Source organism: Chiloscyllium plagiosum, unplaced genomic scaffold (genome assembly GCF_037043375.1).
Source record: "Chiloscyllium plagiosum isolate Xiang-an unplaced genomic scaffold, Cpla_swu_hap1 HiC_scaffold_13, whole genome shotgun sequence".
Lineage (NCBI taxonomy): Eukaryota > Metazoa > Chordata > Chondrichthyes > Orectolobiformes > Hemiscylliidae > Chiloscyllium > Chiloscyllium plagiosum.
Window position 1 is genome coordinate 34,967,819 of NW_028270151.1, and position 19,854 is coordinate 34,987,672.

General features: G+C 39.4%; 1 protein-coding gene across 4 annotated transcripts in view; it reads left to right on the plus strand.

Moving 5' to 3' along the window:
- The first annotated feature begins 225 nt into the window (after nt 1-225).
- Nucleotides 226-19,854, plus strand: part of LOC122556325 (NACHT, LRR and PYD domains-containing protein 3-like) — a 38,468-nt gene continuing 18,839 nt past the window's right edge. The window contains exons 1-8 of one of the 4 annotated variants that reach the window (XM_043702950.2): nt 226-382; nt 6,628-6,689; nt 7,008-7,139; nt 7,254-7,277; nt 10,024-11,767; nt 14,582-14,668; nt 14,913-15,083; nt 17,472-17,642. In XM_043702950.2, the coding sequence (XP_043558885.2) occupies nt 6,665-6,689; nt 7,008-7,139; nt 7,254-7,277; nt 10,024-11,767; nt 14,582-14,668; nt 14,913-15,083; nt 17,472-17,642 (2,354 nt within the window). In that variant the 5' untranslated portion in view covers nt 226-382; nt 6,628-6,664. The remainder of the gene's footprint in view (nt 383-6,627; nt 6,690-7,007; nt 7,140-7,253; nt 7,278-10,023; nt 11,768-14,581; nt 14,669-14,912; nt 15,084-17,471; nt 17,643-19,854) is intronic. The other 3 variants (XM_087993511.1, XM_087993510.1, XM_087993512.1) reach the window with 3 other exon arrangements.

A 19,854-nucleotide genomic window follows, 5' to 3' on the forward strand; every position in this document is an offset into this window, starting at 1 on the left:
ACTTCATTTTACTTATGTCAAAATATGGTTGGACCTTATCCCTTTTTTAATGAGATAAACAAATTTACAGAAGTGCAAAAAATAGCAAAGCAATGAAAGCACATAATAAATCTATACATGCAATAAAGCAGTGGTTATAAATGTAATTGCAGTGTTGTTGGAGTTAATATTTAATCCTTACAGCAAACAAAGTGAAAAACAGAATCAAATCTCGCAAATCTAACCAGAGCTGCATTGTCCATGTCTCTCAGTTCATCAACTACAAACTTAGCATGCAGAAATCTGAAAAGTTGATGAATTCATTGCTTATGCATTTGCAGTTAATGCTGTGAAAGATTAACTGTGAAAGATCTGTTCCACAGACAGAGCTGCATTATTTGAGGTAAGTCAAATCTGTAAATTTATATTACATTGACTACTTAATTAAAAAAGGAATACTTGTCCACATTAATTAATTTTCTGCAGGAGTTACATTTTTAACGTCATAGAATTGTAGAAATATAGTTCATGAAACAATTTTCTTTGGGGATGCCCTAACCAGTCTACTTTATTGGAGCACTGTGAGCAAATAATTAAAATAGCAGTGAACTGATGATCCTCTCATTCATATAAGCTCTTCAAGGTCCAAAGATGGCCACAAAACCTGAATAATATTTTATTGGCTTACCTTCTGTGGGTGTGATAAGGTAAAGCGGTGAGGGAGTGGGGATGTGGATGTCAAGGTAGATAAGAAGGCCATCTAAGGATTTCAAAATTTATGTTCATAAGGCTAAGGAGAGCACAAATGCTTCACAAGGAATTTATAAATCACCAGTGCCTTGGGACCCTCCCACCTCACACAACTACCCCCCCACCAACCATGCAGGCCTGATGCTCTGCAATAACAGCTTCAGACTGGCAGATAACTTCCTGGTCCCATATTCGTAGCCTGCAACAAAACCAGACAGTTGCCTTTTTTTACCTTACATTTAGAAATCCAATCATCTGTATATAGCTGTGAACCAAACCATTCAAAGTTGTCAAGGGAAGCATACAAAAGGTCCAGGCAGCTACGAACAGAACTGGCCTTGGAGGAATATTTCTCAGCCACATTAGGGAGATTTAAACAATCCTTGGATAAGCACATGGATAATGATGGGATAGTGTAGAGGATGAGCTTAGATGAGTTCACAGGTCGGCACAACATCGAGGGCCGAAGGGCCTGTTCTGCACAATATTGTTCTGTGTTCTATGTTTTAATATCGGGAGAGTAGGACAAATCTTAAATAAGGAATCAAACCTGCTAAAAGGGGTCATAAAATAACTTTAGCAAGCAGAATTAAGGAGAATTTCAGTACCTTTTATTCATATTTAAGAATCAAGAGGGTAACTAGAGAAAGGGTTGGTCCACTAAAGGATAAGGAAGGAAGGTTGTGTGTCGAACCTGAAAAAAATGGGTGAGATTCTCAATTATTACTTTGCCTCTGTGTTCACTGAGGAGAGAGACATGATGAATGTTGAGATTAGAGTAGAAATTTGTTTATTCTGGATCACTTTGACATAAGGAGGGAAGATGTGTTGTGTAGGCTAAAGGATATTAAGGTGGATACATCCCCAGGATTGAATGGGATCTATCCCAGTTTGCTGAGGAAGGTGAGAGAGAAAATAACTGGAGCCCTGACAGATATCTTTGTGGCATCCTTAAACACAGATAAAATGCCAGAGGACTGGAGGGTGGCTACTGTTGCCCCCCTGTACAAGAAGGGTAGTAGGGATATTCCAGGTAGTTACAGACTAGTGAGCCTGATGTCAATGGTGGGAAAGTTGCTGGAGAAGATACTGAGGAATAAAATCTATTTATATTTGGAAAAGAATGGGCTTATCAGTGATAGGCAACATGATTTTTTGTGGGAGAGATCATGCCTTACCAACTTAATAGAGTTCTTTGAGCAAGTGACCAAGCTGATAGATGAAGAAAGGGCTGTTGATGTCATATACATGGACTTTAGTAAGGTGCTTGATAAGGTTCCCCATGGTAAACTAATGGAGAAAGTGAAGTCACATGATGTGCAGGGTGTTCTAGCTAGGTAGACGAAGAACTGGTTGAGCAATAGGAGACAGACAGTAGTAGTTGAAGGGAGTTTCTCGAAATGGAGAAAGGTGACCAGTGGTATTCCACAGGGATTAGTACTGGGGCCACTGTTGTTTGAATTAGCAATAAATGATCTGGAAAAGGGCACTGTTGGTCTGATCAGTAAGTCTGCAGATAACACGCAGATTGGTGGAGTAGTACAAAGTGTAGGGAACTGTCAAAGAATACAGGAGAATATAGATAGACTGTACAATTTATGCAGAGAAGTGGCAGATGGAGTTCAATCCAGGCAAATGGGAGGTGATGCATTTTGGGAAGTCTATTTCTAGAGCAAACTATACTGTAAACGGAAGAGCCTTGGGAAATGTTGATGAGCAGAGAGATCTGGGAGTTCAGGTCCATTGTACCCAAAGGTGGCTGTACAGGTGGATAGTGTGGTCAAGAAGGCATATGGTATGTTTGCCTTCATAGGATGGGGTATTGAGTATAAGAGCTGTCAGGTCATGTTAAAGTTGTACAAGACTTTGGTTAGGCTGCATTTAGAATACTGTGTACAGTTCCGGTCGCCACATTATCAAAATGATGTTGATGCTTTGGAGAGAGCGCAGAGAAGGTTTACGAGGATGTTGCCTGGTATGGAAGGTGCTAACTATGAAGAGAGGTTGAGTAGGTTAGGATTGTTTTCATTAGAAAAAAAGAGATTGAAGAGGAACTTGACTGAGGTCTACAGCATCATGAAGGGTATAGACAGGGTGAATAGAGATAAGCTTTATCCTAGGGTGAGGGATTGAATAACGAGAGGTCATACGTTCAAGGTAAGAGGTGAAAGTTTAAGATACACATGGAAAGTACTTTGCACAGAGGATGGCCGGTGCCTGGAACGCGTTGCCAGCAGAGTTGTAGAGGCAGGCACGGTAGATTCATTTAAGGTGCATCTGGACAGATGCATGAGTAGGCGGGGAGCAGAGGGATATCGATCCTTAGAAATTGGGCGATAGGTTTAGACAGTGAATTTGGATTGGCTCAGGCTTGAAGGGCTGAAGGGGCTGTTCCTGGGCTGTAAATTTTCTTTGTTCTTAGTTTAATGCCTGCAAATGCCCAGAAAAATAGGAAAGAAGTTATTTCAAGCACAAAGCCTTTGTATGATGTATCTGGTTCAAGAGAAAGATAAAATAAAATATAGCTCAGAACCCTTTGGGGTCTCAAGTTAAAACCTCAAGTTTTAACCTTTGACCACAATTGGTGAGTTGATTTCTTGAACTATCTGCAGAAGCAAATATTGCAGTTCCTTTTTAAGTGCTGAGTTTCCTGATATTTCTTCCTAATCAGTATTCTAAATCAAGAGAAAGTCTCCTCCAACCTGTGTTCAATTCTGCAATTTAAAATCTATCTCTCCATTCATTGTTACACTGTTATTTGTCCACCAGTGTGCCTATTGTCTTGTCTTGTCAGGAATTATTGTGCTGTCTTGCATGTTTTGCACTTTTCTATGCATTTACGCTGCCGTGTGTATGATTGTATTCTCATGTAATCTGTGTGTTCATATAGTATCTTGGTCCTGGAGGAACGCTGTCTCTTTTTTATTGTACCAGCTGTATACGGTAGAAACAACAAATAAAGCTACTTTACTCCTACTCTACCTAAAAAAACACCATGAAATATGGATTGGTTGTGTATTCCATGTCTGCAGAAATTAAGTTTTCAAGCTTGCTAATTATAAGCAAAGTCCATTCTCTAAAATGTGAAAATTCTCATAATGGTATTAATTACAATAAGGGATGGAAGTTTTTTCACTCCTCACATTATGGCTGACTGATTTCATTGCACTTGGGTAAAATGTTCATTTCAGCTCTATTTTCTGTTTACTTCAACTTGTTTTCATGTAACATGACCAATCTGTGTGGATCAGGTGATGCCTGAAGAAACATTGCAAACACGCCAGCCAAAGTCATACATGTTAAATCAGCCAAAGGAACTCAAAAATCAATAGTATTATTATGACAGGCGCAAGTTTGAAAATTGTAGATAAACAAAGAGACCTTTGCATCCATATGCACAAATCGTTAAAGATGGCAAGCCAAGTCGATAAGCGGGTTATAAAGCATATGTTTACTTGTGTTTGTGGATACAGGAGCAAAATATTAAAAGAAAACACGATCATAAACTTTATATGTCACTGTTTAGGATTCATCTAAGTTCTTCCAGACAGTCTCAGAGACCATGATTGATACAAAAGCATTAAGTTACATGATCTTTACCAGAATTATTCTGGTAATCATTAATGAGGAGAGGTTTAAAAAGTTTGAATTGTTCTCCATGGAAGAGAAAGGATTAAGAGGTTACCAAATGGGTTTTTCAAGATGATGAAAAATTTTGATAGCATAAGTTGGGGGAAATAGTTCCTCTAGTTGATGAATCAATCACTAATGATGATAGATCTGAAATTATTGGAAGAATTTCAAAATGGAAATAAGAATATTATTCACTCAGGGAATTTTTTAGGATCTGGAACATTCTTCCCAGAAAGATGGCAGAAGCTGATTCCATGGATAATTTTAAAAGGAAATTGGACATGTGCTCCAGGATGAAAAACATACAGGCTACAGACAAAAAAAAAGCACTGAGCAAGATGTGCTCTAATAATGTGAGCAATAACGAAGGGCTCACAATGTCACTTTTCTCTGGATAAGTCTACATGTTCCTTGCAGCAAGTGGCCCTTTCACTATGTTGCTGATTCCTGTCCTTCAGTTCCAAGTAGTTCTCCACTGATGGATCTCTTGCTGCAAGATATGGAAATCTTCAGCTTTAAAGGGAGAAATGTTACTTACAAAAGCCATTTTCACCCACTATTTAATACTTGGCAAGGCAAGCTAGCTACTTTAATGCTGTATAGCCTGAATCTTCATTCAAATTGCCATATGTTTTACAACATTGAACTCAATTAATGGATCCCTGAAGGTGATTGCCTTTAAAGTGCTCCTAAAACATTTTAGCTCTGTTAAATTATTTCCAATGTGAAGAAGGCCAACATTGGAATCAATTAAAGTAGTCATTAAGAAATCAAATAAGAATTCAAAATGAAATCCTCTGCACAGAGATCGGTGAGATTGTGGAACTCGCAACCAGTATGGGGTAGTTGTGGTGAATTGTAAAAATATTTTTAAGCAGAGGCTAGATAAGCATATGAGGGGGAAGGGAATAGAGGAAAATGCAGATGGGGTTAGAGAAGGAAGAATGGTTGGAAGTTAGAATGGAGTTTAAGTGCTGCTGTGCCACATGAACTGTGTTTTTGCTATAGATTCCATCTAGTTCTATCTTATTCTTCAAGTAAGATTTACCAGGAGACTTCAAAGCCCAGTGTTGGATTACCAATTCTGTTTTTTCTAATATTGTTGGAAGATTAATCACATAATATTTCAACCATTTGATGTCAACCCAAATGACACTTGCCATTTGATAGCCTAACGTGATAAAAAAGTGATCTTAGAAAATCATAATGTGATCAGGCTGAGCCAACATGACTTTGTGAAAGGGAAATTGTGTTTGAGCAATCGATCAGAGCTTTTTTGACAAAATAATACTCAAGGTGGATAAAGGGATAGTCGTAGTCATGGTGTTGCTGGATTTCCAAAAGTCATTTGTAAATGAGCCATATCAAAGGTGAATACACAAGAGCAACAAATATTTTTCAGATCAGTAAACTGTAACTAGAGAAGTGTCACAGGGAACAATGCTGGGTCCTCAATTATTAACAGTCTATATTAATAATTTGTATGAAGGAGACTGATTGTGTGGTTGGATAATTTGCCAATGACACCAAAATAGGCAGGAAAGTATGTTGTCAAGAAGAGGTAGATAGTTTGCAAAGCATTTTAATCAGGTTAGTTGAGTGGGCAGAGATTGAGGGGGCAGCATGATGGCTCAGTAGTTAAAGTGCCTTGATGAGACAGAATCTGAAGCATTACTATAGTTTTAGTTACTTTAAAAATGAGATCATTTCTTCAGAGGCAGATCAGAGAAGGTTCACTAGACTCATTCTTCGGATGAAGGAAGGTTGAACAGATTATCTATATTCATTTGAGTTTAGAAGAATGAAAGGTTACCTTATTGAAGCTTTTAAGACCTGGAGGAAACTGGACAGGTCATACATCAGAACGATAGTTATTTTTATGGTGGAGTCTAAAACTAGGCAACATAGTTTAAGAATAAGAACTTTCCCTTTTTTGACAGGGGTTAAGCCAATTTTGCTTCTATAGAAGTGTTATTAGAATTTGGAATGAGTTTTATTTAAGGCTGAGTTAGGTGATGGACATGGGAGTTGATGGTTATGGGATACAGACGGGAAAATGAAATTCAGAACAGATCAACCATGACCTTACTGAATTATTAAACAGGCTCAAGGACCAAATTATCTATTCCTGTTTCCAACTGTATGTTTCTATGAAAGGAGATTGTTTCTTTATCTACTGTGATCATGCAATAAATAAAAATAAAATACAATTGCAGCATTATTCAAATTTAAAGCACTTTTATCTGTGGAAAATTTTCCTTTCAGAAGAAGTTTCAAGTTTATTGTTCCACAAATCAGCATCATGGCTGCTGGTGAGTCAAAACCAGGTGAGACAAAACCAGCAAATGAATAAACCAATCAATTTATTTGCAAGCAAGTTAATATTAACATAAATATATATACACAGGTAAATTTCCAGAACATGACTGGAAAATGTGCCCTGAGAAGCATGTTACTGTAAATTATCAAAATGACTATAAATTAATGAAATTTTTTTTGCTTCTTTTGACGAGTTCAACAAGTTTGAGAATTATGCATATTTGATATATTTGCTAGTTTTTTGACTAGCTCAACAAATTTATTTGCAAATGAAACAATGCTCTTACCAAATGTACCTGTTATTTTAAACTGTTTCTATAATTAAGGCCACAGAATTAAAAATAATCTGTCAGTTTCAACTGGTGGGAAAGTGTTTGCACCCAATATCCAAAGTGATCATTCCTCTGGACCTATGACCATCTCCATGGGCAACAAGACAATTGTTAACCACTATGGAGGTAATTTCACTTATTATTATCACCTGTTGTCCAACAATAATATACTTTTAAAACTTTATTTTTGGATTTGGATTGACCATTTAAATGTATTATTCATGTTTTCTTTCATTTCAGGGGCCTATGAAAAGAAACTTTCAGGTACGTGATAAAATGAATTAAATTGGAGCTGTGGGATAGTTGCAGCGAGAAAGGTAAATGAAATTAACAGCCAGGAAAATATTGATTCTGATAACTTCTGAAAAGTAATCTTCTTCACAGTGTATCTTCTAGGTATTAAATTCACTGTCACTCTAATAGTTTAACTTTGTTTTTCCCCAGAGCTAACCAGGTTACTAGTTGTTGAATTTAACTAATACTTTTGGATTGGTTCATCTGACTGGAAAATGTAAACATTAGCCCCAAATTGCTTTGCTTGTGCAATCTGTATACTCAACCTGGACACATGGTGTCCTGTCTCCTTTTGTGTGCCATCTCCCATATCAAGATGATTTCCAAGCTTGCCTATACTTCTTAAGATGTCATACTAGACCCAAAATGTTAATTCTGGTTCTTTCTCCACAGATGCTGCCAAACCTGCTGGGTTTCTCCAACATTCTCTGTGTTAGTTTCACCTAGATTACTCCATTCGTTAGTTGCATAGCCATTGATGCCAATAACTACATTAATGTCATTATCAATCACTCCCAAACTTCACTGCATGCAAACTGCAGCATGTCTACAATTACAAACCTGTAAACAAAGACCAAGAGAATTCCACTCTGCCCTTTGAGCCTGGTCCACCACTCAAAAAGATCTTGGCTGATCTGTTTTTAACCTCAACTCCACATTCCTACATATCCCCGATTGTCTTTTGTATCTTTTCTACCTCTGCCTTAAAAATATTTAAAGATCCTGCATCCATTATCTTTTGACGCAGGGAATTACAAAGACTCTCAACTATCTGAGAGAAAAAGGTTTCCTACCTCTGTTCAAAATAGACGCGCACATATTTTCATACTGTGACCCCTAGTTCGTGATTCTTCCACAAGAGGAAGCATCCTTTCAATATTTACCTAGTCAAGTCCCCTCAGGATCTTAAATATGTCAATTAAATCACATCTGATTCTTCTAAACTCCAGAGGATTCTGGCCTAGCCTGTCTAGCCTTTGCTCGTTTGGCAATCTGCTCATTCCAGGTATTAGTCCAGTAAACCTACTCTAAATTGCTTCCAATGCAGTAACATCCTAATGTAAGTACAGTGACCAGTACTCTACACAATACTCCAGAGACAGTCTCATCAATGCCCTGTATAATTGAAGTATAACCTCCCTACTTCAGTTCCGTTCACCATAAACCATGACATTCTATTTGTTTTTCTGATTATTTGCTGTTTTGAAAAACCTCAAAACCACCCACAAAAATAACTCAAGAAAGGCAGTTGAATATATGATAGAATGTGAGAAGAAAGAGAAAATGTGAGTTTCGCTGCATGAGCGATTTATTAACATGTGCATCGCTGTGGGCACTAGTAGTGAGAGTGAAATGTCTGAAGAGAGGACTATTGAATATGGGGACATTTTCAGTCCTGTGTTAGCACAAAGCAGGGAACCTGTGATTGTTGTACTATTGTACTAACTTTTTATGATCCATGCACGAGGACACCTAGATCTCTCCTCATCCTAGAGTTCTGCAACCTCTCACTATTTAGATAATATGCCTTTCCTTTATTCTTTCTGCCAAATGGACTATGTTTCCATACGGTACTCTATTTGCTAGAACTTCCTTTCAACTTCCTGCATTGAACTCCATATTTTAATGACACGTGAAGATCCCTCACCTTTTGACTTCCCTCAACATCTTTGTCCAGTTTTATAAAGCGTTGCAAAAGCAAACCTTAGTAGGACTTACACATTTAATGGTAAGGTCCTATGGAGCATTGCTGAACAAAGTGACCTAGGAGTGCAGGTTCATCGCTCCTTGAAAGTGGAGTTGCAGGTAGACAGGATAGTGAAGAAGGGGCTTGGCAACTTTCCCTGCATTTTCAGAGTATTGAATACAGGAGTTGGGAGGTCATGTTGCAGCTCTACAGGATGCAGGTTAGGTCACTTTTGGAATGCTGTGTGCAATTCTGGGTCTCCTTCCTATTGGAAAGATGTTGTGAAACTTGAAAGGGGTCAGAAATGATTTACAAGGATGTTGCCAGGGTTGGAGGGTTTGAGCTATAGGGAGAGGCTGTATAGGCTGGGGCTGTTTTCCCTGGAGTATCGGAGGCTGAGGGGTGACCTTATAGAGGTTTATAAAATCATGAGGGGCAATAGATAGGATAAATAGACAAAGTCTTTTCCCTGGGGTGGGAGAGTCCAGAACTAGAGGGCATAGCTCTAGGGTGAGAGGGGAAAGGTATAAAAGGGACCTAAGGGGCAACTTTTTCACACAGAGGGTGGTACATGTATGGAATGAGCTGCCAGAGGAAGTGGTGGAGCCTAGTACAATTGCAACATTTAAAAGGCACCTGGATGGGTATATGGATAGAAAGGGTTTAGAGGGATATGGACCGGGTGCTGGCAAATGGGACTAAATTTATTTCGGATATCTGGTGGGCATGGACGAGTTGGACCAAAGGATCTGTTTCCATGCTGCACATGTCTATGACTGTATGACCTTCTTCCTTGTCAAATCTTAGTCCCTTTGTCCAGCTATAGAATTGTTGCTCCTCTCTAACTCCCTTCCTCACTTCTGGGGTCGGGCGCCTTTACACCAATTGCTCCGCTCTAGGTTTCCTGAGATTTCTTGAACATTTCTTTCAGATCGCAAAAACCACACCTGAAGGTTTTATCAATTGACAGATCGGAGATGTGTGGATAGTCGTTCCTTTAACTGCTACCATTTTGTGTCTCCATCATAGGGGCTGATTTGAAAAACCTCAAGGCCATCCATAAAAGTAAATCAAGAGAGGCGGTTGAATACATGATAGATTATGAGAAGAAAGGGAAAAAGCGAGTTTTGCTGCATGAGCGATTTATTAACGTGCGCATCACTGAGGGAGACAGTAGTGAGGGTGAGAAGACTGAAGAGAGAGTGATTGAATATGGGAAGATTTTCAGTCCTGTTCCAGCACAGAGCAGGGAGCCTGTGACTGTCGTTACAAAGGGGCTAGCGGGGATTGGAAAATCAGTGCTTGTCCAAAAACTCATCTATGATTGGGCTACTGGCACTGCTCTGTCTGAATATGATTTCATTTTCAAGTTCCCTTTCCGGGAGCTCAGTCTGCTGTCCGCAGAGAAGAAAGAAATCAGTCTGCCTGACCTGGTCAAACAGTATTACCCCTGTATCAAAAGACCTGCTAGCATCCTGGCCAATGAATCGATCCGAACACTGTTTATCTTTGACGGGCTGTCCGACGGCGACCTGGAAGTGGACTTTAACAAACACATTGTCTACCGAGATGTGTCCGGGGCGATGGCTCTGGGAGCCCTCCTGGTCAATCTCATCAAAAAAGAGCTAATTCCAAAGGCTTCCATTTGGATTACTACCCGACCCGGGGCCAAAAACGGCATCCCTACTGAATACATCAGCAGGGAGACTACAATCAAAGGATTTCAGGACCAGGAGAAGGAAGATTACTTCCTCAGGCGATGCAAAGATAAGGCATTGGGCAGGAAGATGTCCCAGGTCGTGAAGAAACAGAGGAACTTGTTTTTCATGTGCTCGGTGCCCGCCTTTTGCGCGATTCTGTTTTCTGTTTTGGAAACCGTGTTGAAATCGGTGAGCGCCGAGAATGAGATCCCCCAGACATTGACAGAAGTGTACTCTCACTTCCTGGTGCATTTGATCTTATTTCGAGAGGAAAAACTCGAGTTTGTAAATAAAAACCAGCAGGTTATGTCGCTGCAGTCGAAGCGCGATTCGATCTTGGCGCTGGGGAAATTGTCCTTTGAACGAGGCCACCTCAAAGACTGCGAGACAGTCTCATTCAGCGAGGAAGAGTTAAAACAGAACAACATCCAGCTCTCCTTAGTTTGCAGTGGGCTTTGTGAAGAGGCTAAAGGTGACAACTCGAACTATTCCTTTGTCCATTTGGCATTGCAGGAATATTTTGCAGCCCTCTATGTTTTTCTTGCCTTTTACAACCAGAACAAAAATGCTTTCGGGAGAAGTTTCAAACTGTTTGAAAAACAGGGCTATTCCCAGATATGCAAAGAGGCATGCGATTCCGCCATCAAGGGGGGGAAACGTCGCCAGGAATTCTTCCTCCGATTCCTTTGTGGATTGGGCACTACAAAAAGTCAAGAGATTTTGGAAGGACTTCTGGCCAGTGATGGGAAAAACAAGGAGAGAGACGATTCGAAGAAAATCGCAAAATTCCTGAAGAAAACCTTGCAGGCAAACATTCCCCCAGAACAAACCATTGACATTTTGCACTGTCTAAATGAGCTGAATGATATTTCTGCCCTTGAGGAAATCAAAGCTGCTTTCAATTCTGGGAGCTTTTCGTCAGGGACCCTGTCGCCAGCTCAATGCTCGGCGCTAGCTTTTGTTCTGCAGATGTCAGAAGAGAGTTACCAAGAGCTGGATCTGTCATTGTACAAACTGCCGACGATTGGCATACGCAGACTGCTGTTAACCGCGAACAGTTTCACCGGGATAAAGTGAGTGTTCGCTTATCCCCCAGTGGGTCACATCATTTTCTATACTGGCAACAGTCAGGTTTTTGTTTTCAGTTCTGAATTTATGCAATATTCAGGTTATTCTCTATAACTCCAAATGGTTTCTTATCTACTCTGATGTGCTTTGAGTGTTTCAACTCCAGTTGCTTATTTGGAACTTGTTCCATCCAGTCTCCACCAGGCAATTCAGTATTATGTGCAAAGGTGAAAGTGAGGCCTGCAGATGCTGGAGATTAGAGTCGAGGGTGTGGCGCTGGAAAAGCACAGGAGGTCAGGCAGCATCCTAGGAGCAGGAAAATCGACGTTTCAGGCAAAAGCCCTTTACGTGCAAAGGGCTTAGGGCGCATGTGGCACAGTGTCCCTACCTTTGAACCTCAAGTTCTAATGCCACTTGCTCCAGGGGTGTACTGTATTGCAACATCTCTGAACAGGTTGGTTAGGAAAATACCACACACCCAAAAGCCTATATTACTATCTTGAAACACATCTGTGATAAGAAAGGAGAAAGTGAGGTCTGCAGATGCTGGAGATCAGAGCTGAAAATGTGTTGCTGGAAAAGCGCAGCAGGTCAGGCAGCATCCAGGGAACAGGAGAATCGACGTTTCGGGCATAAGCCCTTCTTCAGGAATGAGGAAAGTTTGTCCAGCAAGTCCCTACTCCCTACCTTTTATCTTAGCCTGCTGGACAAACTTTCCTCATTCCTGAAGAAGGGCTTATGCCCGAAATGTCGATTCTCCTGTTCCCTGGATGCTGCCTGACCTGCTGCGCTTTTCCAGCAACACATTTTCACATCTGTGATAACCCTTACAAAGCCCATGGAGCCCTTAGTAAAGCAGACCCAGGATAGACTGCAAAATTGATGATCCCAGGCTGGGACTAGCCAATGTATACCAGAAGTAGTGGCTTCCTAACTCTGGCTGACCATATTCCTGCAGGATTTTTTTTCGTTCATTCAGGTCGCTGGCTAGGCCAGCATTTCTTGCCATCCCTAACTGCCCAGTTCAGTTTAGAGTCAACCACATTGCTATGGGTTTGGAGTCACTTGTAGTCCAGACCAGATTAGGATGGCAGTTTCCTTCCCTAAAGGACATTAGTGAACCAGATTGGTTTTTCCAACAATTGACAATGAACTCATGGTCATCATTCAACACTTAATCCCAGATTTTTACTGAATTCAAATTACACCATCTGTCATTGTGGAATTTGAATCCAGGTCCTGAGAATATTAGCTGGTCTCTGGATTAACCGTTTAGCAATAATACCATTAGGCCATTACCTCTTCTCTTTGAAATGACTTCAATCAGCCCTCCCACACAGCTTTTATTCTCATTTTCAATTGCTTTGTAACAAGCAAACAAAAATTGTATTAGATTCCCTACAGTATGGAAACAGACCCTTTGGCCCAACAAGTCCATACTCACCCTCCGAAGAGTAGCCCATCTGGACCCATTCCCTTACCTATATTTACCCCTGACTAATGCACTTGACACTACGGGCAATTTAGCATGGCCAATTCACCTAACCTGCGCATCTTTGGACTGTGGGAGGAAACCGGAGCACCTGGAGGAAACCCACGCACACACAGGGCAAATGTGCAAACTCCACACAGACAGTCGCCTGAGGTGGGAATCGAACCCGGGTATGTAGTACTGTGAGGCAGCAGTGCCAACCACTGAGCCACTGTGCCACCCACATGGGCAATCTTCAAAGAAAACACAACAAAGTAAAAGTTTAATGCCTCAATGATTTTTCTCCTGCATTACTTATGCCACTTACAAATTCCGCTCCAAATGACTCACTATCCTGATTTGGAAGTATATGGCCATAACTTCAGTGTCACTGAGTCAAAATCCTGGAACTCTCCCTTTAATGGTATTCTGGTTGCACTTACACCAAATGGACTGCAGCAGTTCACAAAGCAGCTCACTACCACCTTTTGAAGGACAGCTAGAATGTGCAGTATTTGCTGGCCAGCCAGCATGTATGACTAGAAAAAAAGTCCAAGAGACTCATGAACAACCACAGAGAGTTAGAAACTGGCTTCATCATATGACAAATTAGTGGAGCTGGCCTGTGGATTAGTGTTTAGTATTCCTGTTCCATGGTTGAAAGTTGTAGTTTGAAAGCTGTTTCAGATAGTGCTACAGATTGAAGCCTTGCTCTGAAATCAGGCTTGATATCTAACAAGATACATGTCCACCGAGCATGAGTACAACTTATCATATGGATTATGACAACCCATAAAGAATGAAGCATCCTTTCAGCTTGTATGACATTCATTATAAACATGAAAAACATATTCATTACAAGCCTCAGACCAGCAAATGCCTGTATCAGAATTAAATGACAAAGATGTTTCCAATTTACTCAATAGAGTTTTTCTGGTCAAGCATATGTCAGGCTAGAGTAATCAACAGAAAATGTTAATGTGCTTTCTAAGCATTACTGATTGAGGGGAATGCTCTGCGAACACTGTCGTCCTTATATTGCAATGCTTTCTGCCACTGGTTATAGTTCACAGTAAAGAAATTTAGCAGGACATAACTCAGTGAAGAATCATATGAAATATTAAAACGTTTCAGAAGAGAAGCCCAATGTAACCAAATTATAAGTTTAGATAATAGTCTGTAAAGCATTTTGGAACATGCTGATGTCAGGAAAGATGATGGATAAATGCAGGTAATTATCTAAATATCCTACATCAGCATAAGTAACATATTGTCATACAAAAGTAATGAATAGTGATTTAATTAAGGTTACACTGCTAGTTTTACTTTCCAACTTGTTCATATTTAGATTATCTGGAGCCAACATTAGAGACTCTGGACTGAAAATACTCACTGATGTAATGCGAAGCCCGGACTGCAAATTACAAAATGTGAAGTAAGTTCGAACATGTGGTGTGTAAAATATTAAGCAAAGCTCTATGATGTCACCTTTTCATTGTGGACACTCTCAGCATTGTTAAGTAAAAGAAAACTTTTATGTAAGTGCAAGTCAAGAGAAAAGAAGGCAGATATGGCGAAGATATCTTTGTATTTAGGAGTGTTTGTATTTAAAATAAAATCCTCTCTTCTGAATGATACTTTCCTATGTACTATTGATTTTGTGTGTGTGTGTTCTATAGGTTAGATGGAAACAATCTTACTTATAAAAGTTGTGAGCAACTTGTTGCCGCTCTGAGAGAAAACCACAACGTAATCCTCTTGGACTTGAATGATAATAACATACAAGACAAAGGTGTCAGTTTACTTTGCAATGCACTAAAACATGAGCAGTGCTCACTACGAATGTTAAGGTGAGCAAATTCCTAAGGCTTATGTTGCAAATATAATGATAAATTTAATGGTACACAATTTTTTATTTAATGGAGGCTTTAAAAATTGTTTCCTGCAGGTTGTGCATGAGCAATGAATTTGCATGACTATGTGCACATATTTTACTGTTGGAAATCAAAAATTTAATATAGATTAACCCTGCAGAAATCCTTTAGACTTAAAATGGGAAACGTTAGTTTATCTCACACTCAAAGCTTTGAAGAAATAATTAACTTAGCAACGCAGATGCACAAAGATTGGTTACAGATAACGTTAAAAATTATAGTTACAAAAATTGGATCACTTCAGTCTATATGACATTCATGCAAGCCTGATACTTTAAAGTTGAAATGTTGCTTGACTGAGGTGAAAGCTATGAAACTGTAGACTTTTCTACATTGTCTTCCAGCAGGGGACTGATTTAGCAGGTAAGCTTGATGGATTTGGAAACAGGCTTCAATTAAGATGGAAGGTTTCTTGTTTTTTGCGATGTTCAGCTCCTTTACAGCAAACCAGCAGCTGGTCCCCAGATGTCCTTTTTCTCTTCTCCCTATCACGGGCATTTTCCAAAAATATACTTTATTCATAAAATTTATAGAAATACATTATAAGATAATTTAATTTAAAAATCACAGGAAGTGCAATAAAATTTAACATAACTTCATGCAGCATGTTCAACTCTTAGGCGTCTCAATATGATTGTAATCACTTGTTATATGGAGTGCACATTCCATGTCAGTTATACAGCCTAAGGCCAAAAATAACAAATTGAAAATGACAAAAAGAGCAGTAGATACAAACTTTTCTTGTTTCATTCTGAGATGCTCAATGCAATTCCAGTATTCTCAATGATTACAACCTACATTTCTTGTCAGGCAATCAGCCCAACAAGTTCCACAGTTTCCAGTCCTTTACTGTACTCAGGCTGAAAATGTCCTAGACAGTTGTTTTTCTTCATTGTCCCTCTGCAGCACTGCCTTAGATTTAGAATTAGTTTCCCTTCATGATGTTTGTCTTATGATGTTTCAAGATGGTTCTTAAGTAGGCAGTGTTGTATCACTGTCCAGATCTCAGAAAGATGCTACAACTTAAAGGCATACAGAACATGTGGTGCTGTTGTATAAAAGTTCTCCATCATACTCTGTGTTCTTTCATTCAATTATTAGCCAGCAGTTAAGCAAGCAGCCAGTTAGTCAACTATGGGTATAACATAACTGAAATCTAATATCATATAATGCAGACCACATATGTATATCTCAGATGATGTATTAGTGCATGATTATTTGTTAGTAAATGTCCAGATTTGTAATTCATTACAAACCTGACTCTGTGATATACCCTGTATATTGTATGGGCTACACTATAGAAATGCATGAAGCATATCAGGTAGCCTTCTTTTGCCTTTTTAACAAGAATGAAACCCAAAGGCAGATGCCATCCCAAGCTGTCAAATCCTGTTTATCGATGAGGAAGTGAGTTAGCATTGGTCTGAAACTTAATTTCATTCATCGTCTCTTACTTCATGTAATTAATTCTACAAGTTTACAGCCATTAATTGAATGCCCCATGTTTCCATGTTTGTGGAGAGAGGACAGAGTTATTCTCATTTCCAGGGAAAACCATTCTCTATTTAACTTTACATACTGGATCTATTTACTTGTAATCCACTGAACATGTTTTAAAAGCTTGGCTTAGTGCAGAGGTAAATTCAGATGAATGTTGGGTGTCAAGCTTTTAAAACATGTTCAGTGGATTACAAGTAAATAGATCCAGTATGTAAAGTTAAATAGAGAATGGTTTTCCCTGGAAATGAGAATAACTCTGTCCTCTCTCCACAAACATGGAAACATGGGGCATTCAATTAATGGCTGTAAACTTGTAGAATTAATTACATGAAGTAAGAGACGATGAATGAAATTAAGGGCCCGTTGCGTACAAAACCTACATCATAATTCTACAATGTGACAGTAGGTTAGTACTATTATAACAAGTTATGTTTTTATGTTGAGATAATTTGAAGAGAAAGTAATTTTCAAAAGCAAACAGTGCTTTTCCTGTTTTGTATCTGCCTTTATTTCTTAGTCACCTATATTCATGGGGACAGGCATCCCAATTTAAGAAAGGCATTGAAATCAGAAAATTGATAATGCAATTAGGGAATACTTGTTGATATTCAAACTTTGTGGGGTTGATTACCAAGCCATCAAAAATAAAGTACTTTTTTAGTTGTGTCTGTCAAGATGGCTGAACGACTAGGAATCATCTGGGAGAACTGCATTAACATGAAATTTGCGAACACAGCAATCGTACACTTGTGTCTTTCAGTGCTTCTATCATTTTATTTTGGAAAGTATTTTGTATCTCCATAGTGTTGGTGGTAATAAACTAACATCCAGTTGTTGTAAGGACTTGGCTGATATGCTTAGTGAAAACAAGACCCTGCAAGAGCTGGATCTGAGTCATAATAGAATAGGTGAGAGTGGACTACAAGACCTGTTCAAAGCACTGAAGAATGGAAATTGGAAGCTACAAAAACTCGGGTATGTAACCATTGTTAAAGAATTCTATCGTGGTGTTCACATTTTTGCTTCTTTTTTGGTTTTCTGAGATCTTGAGTTTTTTTAATCTTAATTGTACATGACCTGCTTAAAATTATTTATCAGTAAATTTGTGGTGATAACATGCTATAAATACTGTACCTCTGTCAATTTACCAACACGTAGCCAGCAACATTCATGCACTCCAGGTGCTAGGCCATGACTATCAATGATCACCAACAAGAGAGAATCAAAACACCTCCCCTTGACAACCAGTGACATTACCATTGCTAAACCCAAAACTGTTAACATCCTGGCTGTTAGTATTGACCAAAACCCTAACTGGACAATCCATATGATTGATTCATCGACAGGTCAGAGGCTGATAACTGTGCAACTCAGCTATTAAGTCCTGAAAGCCGGTCTATCAAAGACAAGCCACAAGTTAGGAGTCTGATGGAATATTGCTCACTTGCCTTGATGAGTGCAATTGCAATATCTGTCAAGAAGCTTGACGCCATCCAGAACAAAGCAACCTATTTGACAGGAATCCAGTTTACTTAAATATTCACTCCCTCCACCTCCAATGCACAGTGGCAGCAATGTGCATCTACACAATGCAGTGCAGCATTTCAGCTGGCTCCTTTGAATACAACTTCCAAATCTCCAGCCATTTTCATCTAGAAAGACAAGGTGCAAATGTTAATGATAAACTTCAAGATGACAAAATACAGACTGTTGGAATAGGAAGGACATATGGCAGATGAAACTTGCTACAGAGAAATACAAAATGATATGAGATTAGATCATCTACAGAACAGAATGGAAGCAGGCCCTTCGGCCGAACAAGTCCACATTGACCCTCTGAAGAGTAACCCACCCAAACACATTCTCCGACCCGGGATTTTCCCCTGACTAATGTAACTAATACTATGGGCAATTTAGCATGGCCGATTCACCTGACCTGCCCATCTTTGGACCATGGGAGGAAACTGGAGCACCGGAGGAAACCCACACAGACACGGGGAGAATGTGCAAACTCCGCACAGAATTGCCCAAGGTGGGAATCGAACCTGGGTCCCTGGTGCTGTGAGGCACCACTAAGCCACCGTGCTGCCCATTGGTAGGATTAATAAGGTGAGGCAATATAAACAAAATGGCACAATTTTACCAGGAATGCAAAAACCAAAAGGTTGCAGATAAGTGAACCTGCACTTTCCCTGCTTTACTCGAAATATGACCTGAACTCATCTGGTTGGAGGCACTGCTCCAGGCTTACAATTCAGTACAGCACCGTTTCCTTTTACAGTATCACAGAAGTGGGACAAAAGGAAATCATTCAACTCCTAATGCCTGCACTAGCTCTTCAAATCATTACTGAGAGCCAATCTCCTGATTTTTCCCCCTTACCCTTCAATATTTCTATCCAAGTAATCATTCAATGTCCTTTTCAATGCTTCAATTGAATCTGTCTCCATTATATTTCCAGGTAGTGAATTCCATACCCTGCTTACTGTGATAACGTTTTTCTCTTTACCCTTGCTTCTTCTGCTTGTTGTTACTTTAAGTCTTTGTTCTTGTCCCTTTTTCATTCTACTCTAGCTAATCCGCTCATGATTTGAAAACATACTTCTATGAAATATCCTCTTAGCCTTCTTCTCACCAAGGAGAATAGGTCCAACTTCTTCAATCTAACGACACAATTGAAATTTCTCATTCCTGGAACCAGTCTTGTAGATCGCTTTTGCAAAGTCTTCATTGCATTCACAGCTTATTTATAATGTGGTGCCCATCACTGTACATAATATTTTAGCTGAGATCTAACAAGTATGTTCAACAAATTCAAAATCACCTGGTTGCTATTGCACACAATGCATCGATTAATAAAATTGAGAATACTGTTTGCTTTACTAACTACTCTTTCCACCTGTCCTGCTACCTTCAATGATCTGTGCACGTATATACTAAGGTTTGTCTGCTCCTGCACCCTGTTTAGAATTGTACTCCCTATTTTGTATTGTCTTTCAATGTTCTTTCTACAACTTAATAGCTTTTTAACAGCTGGTTGTCATATTGATAACTCACAAACATCATTACCCAGCTCCCCGCAAGATAAATTAATACTACAGATGCCATTTGGTAATGTCTAAACAATACCTCTCCTGCTCATTACTCAGAGTGTGTTCCCATGTGTGGATGATCATCTCCATGTATT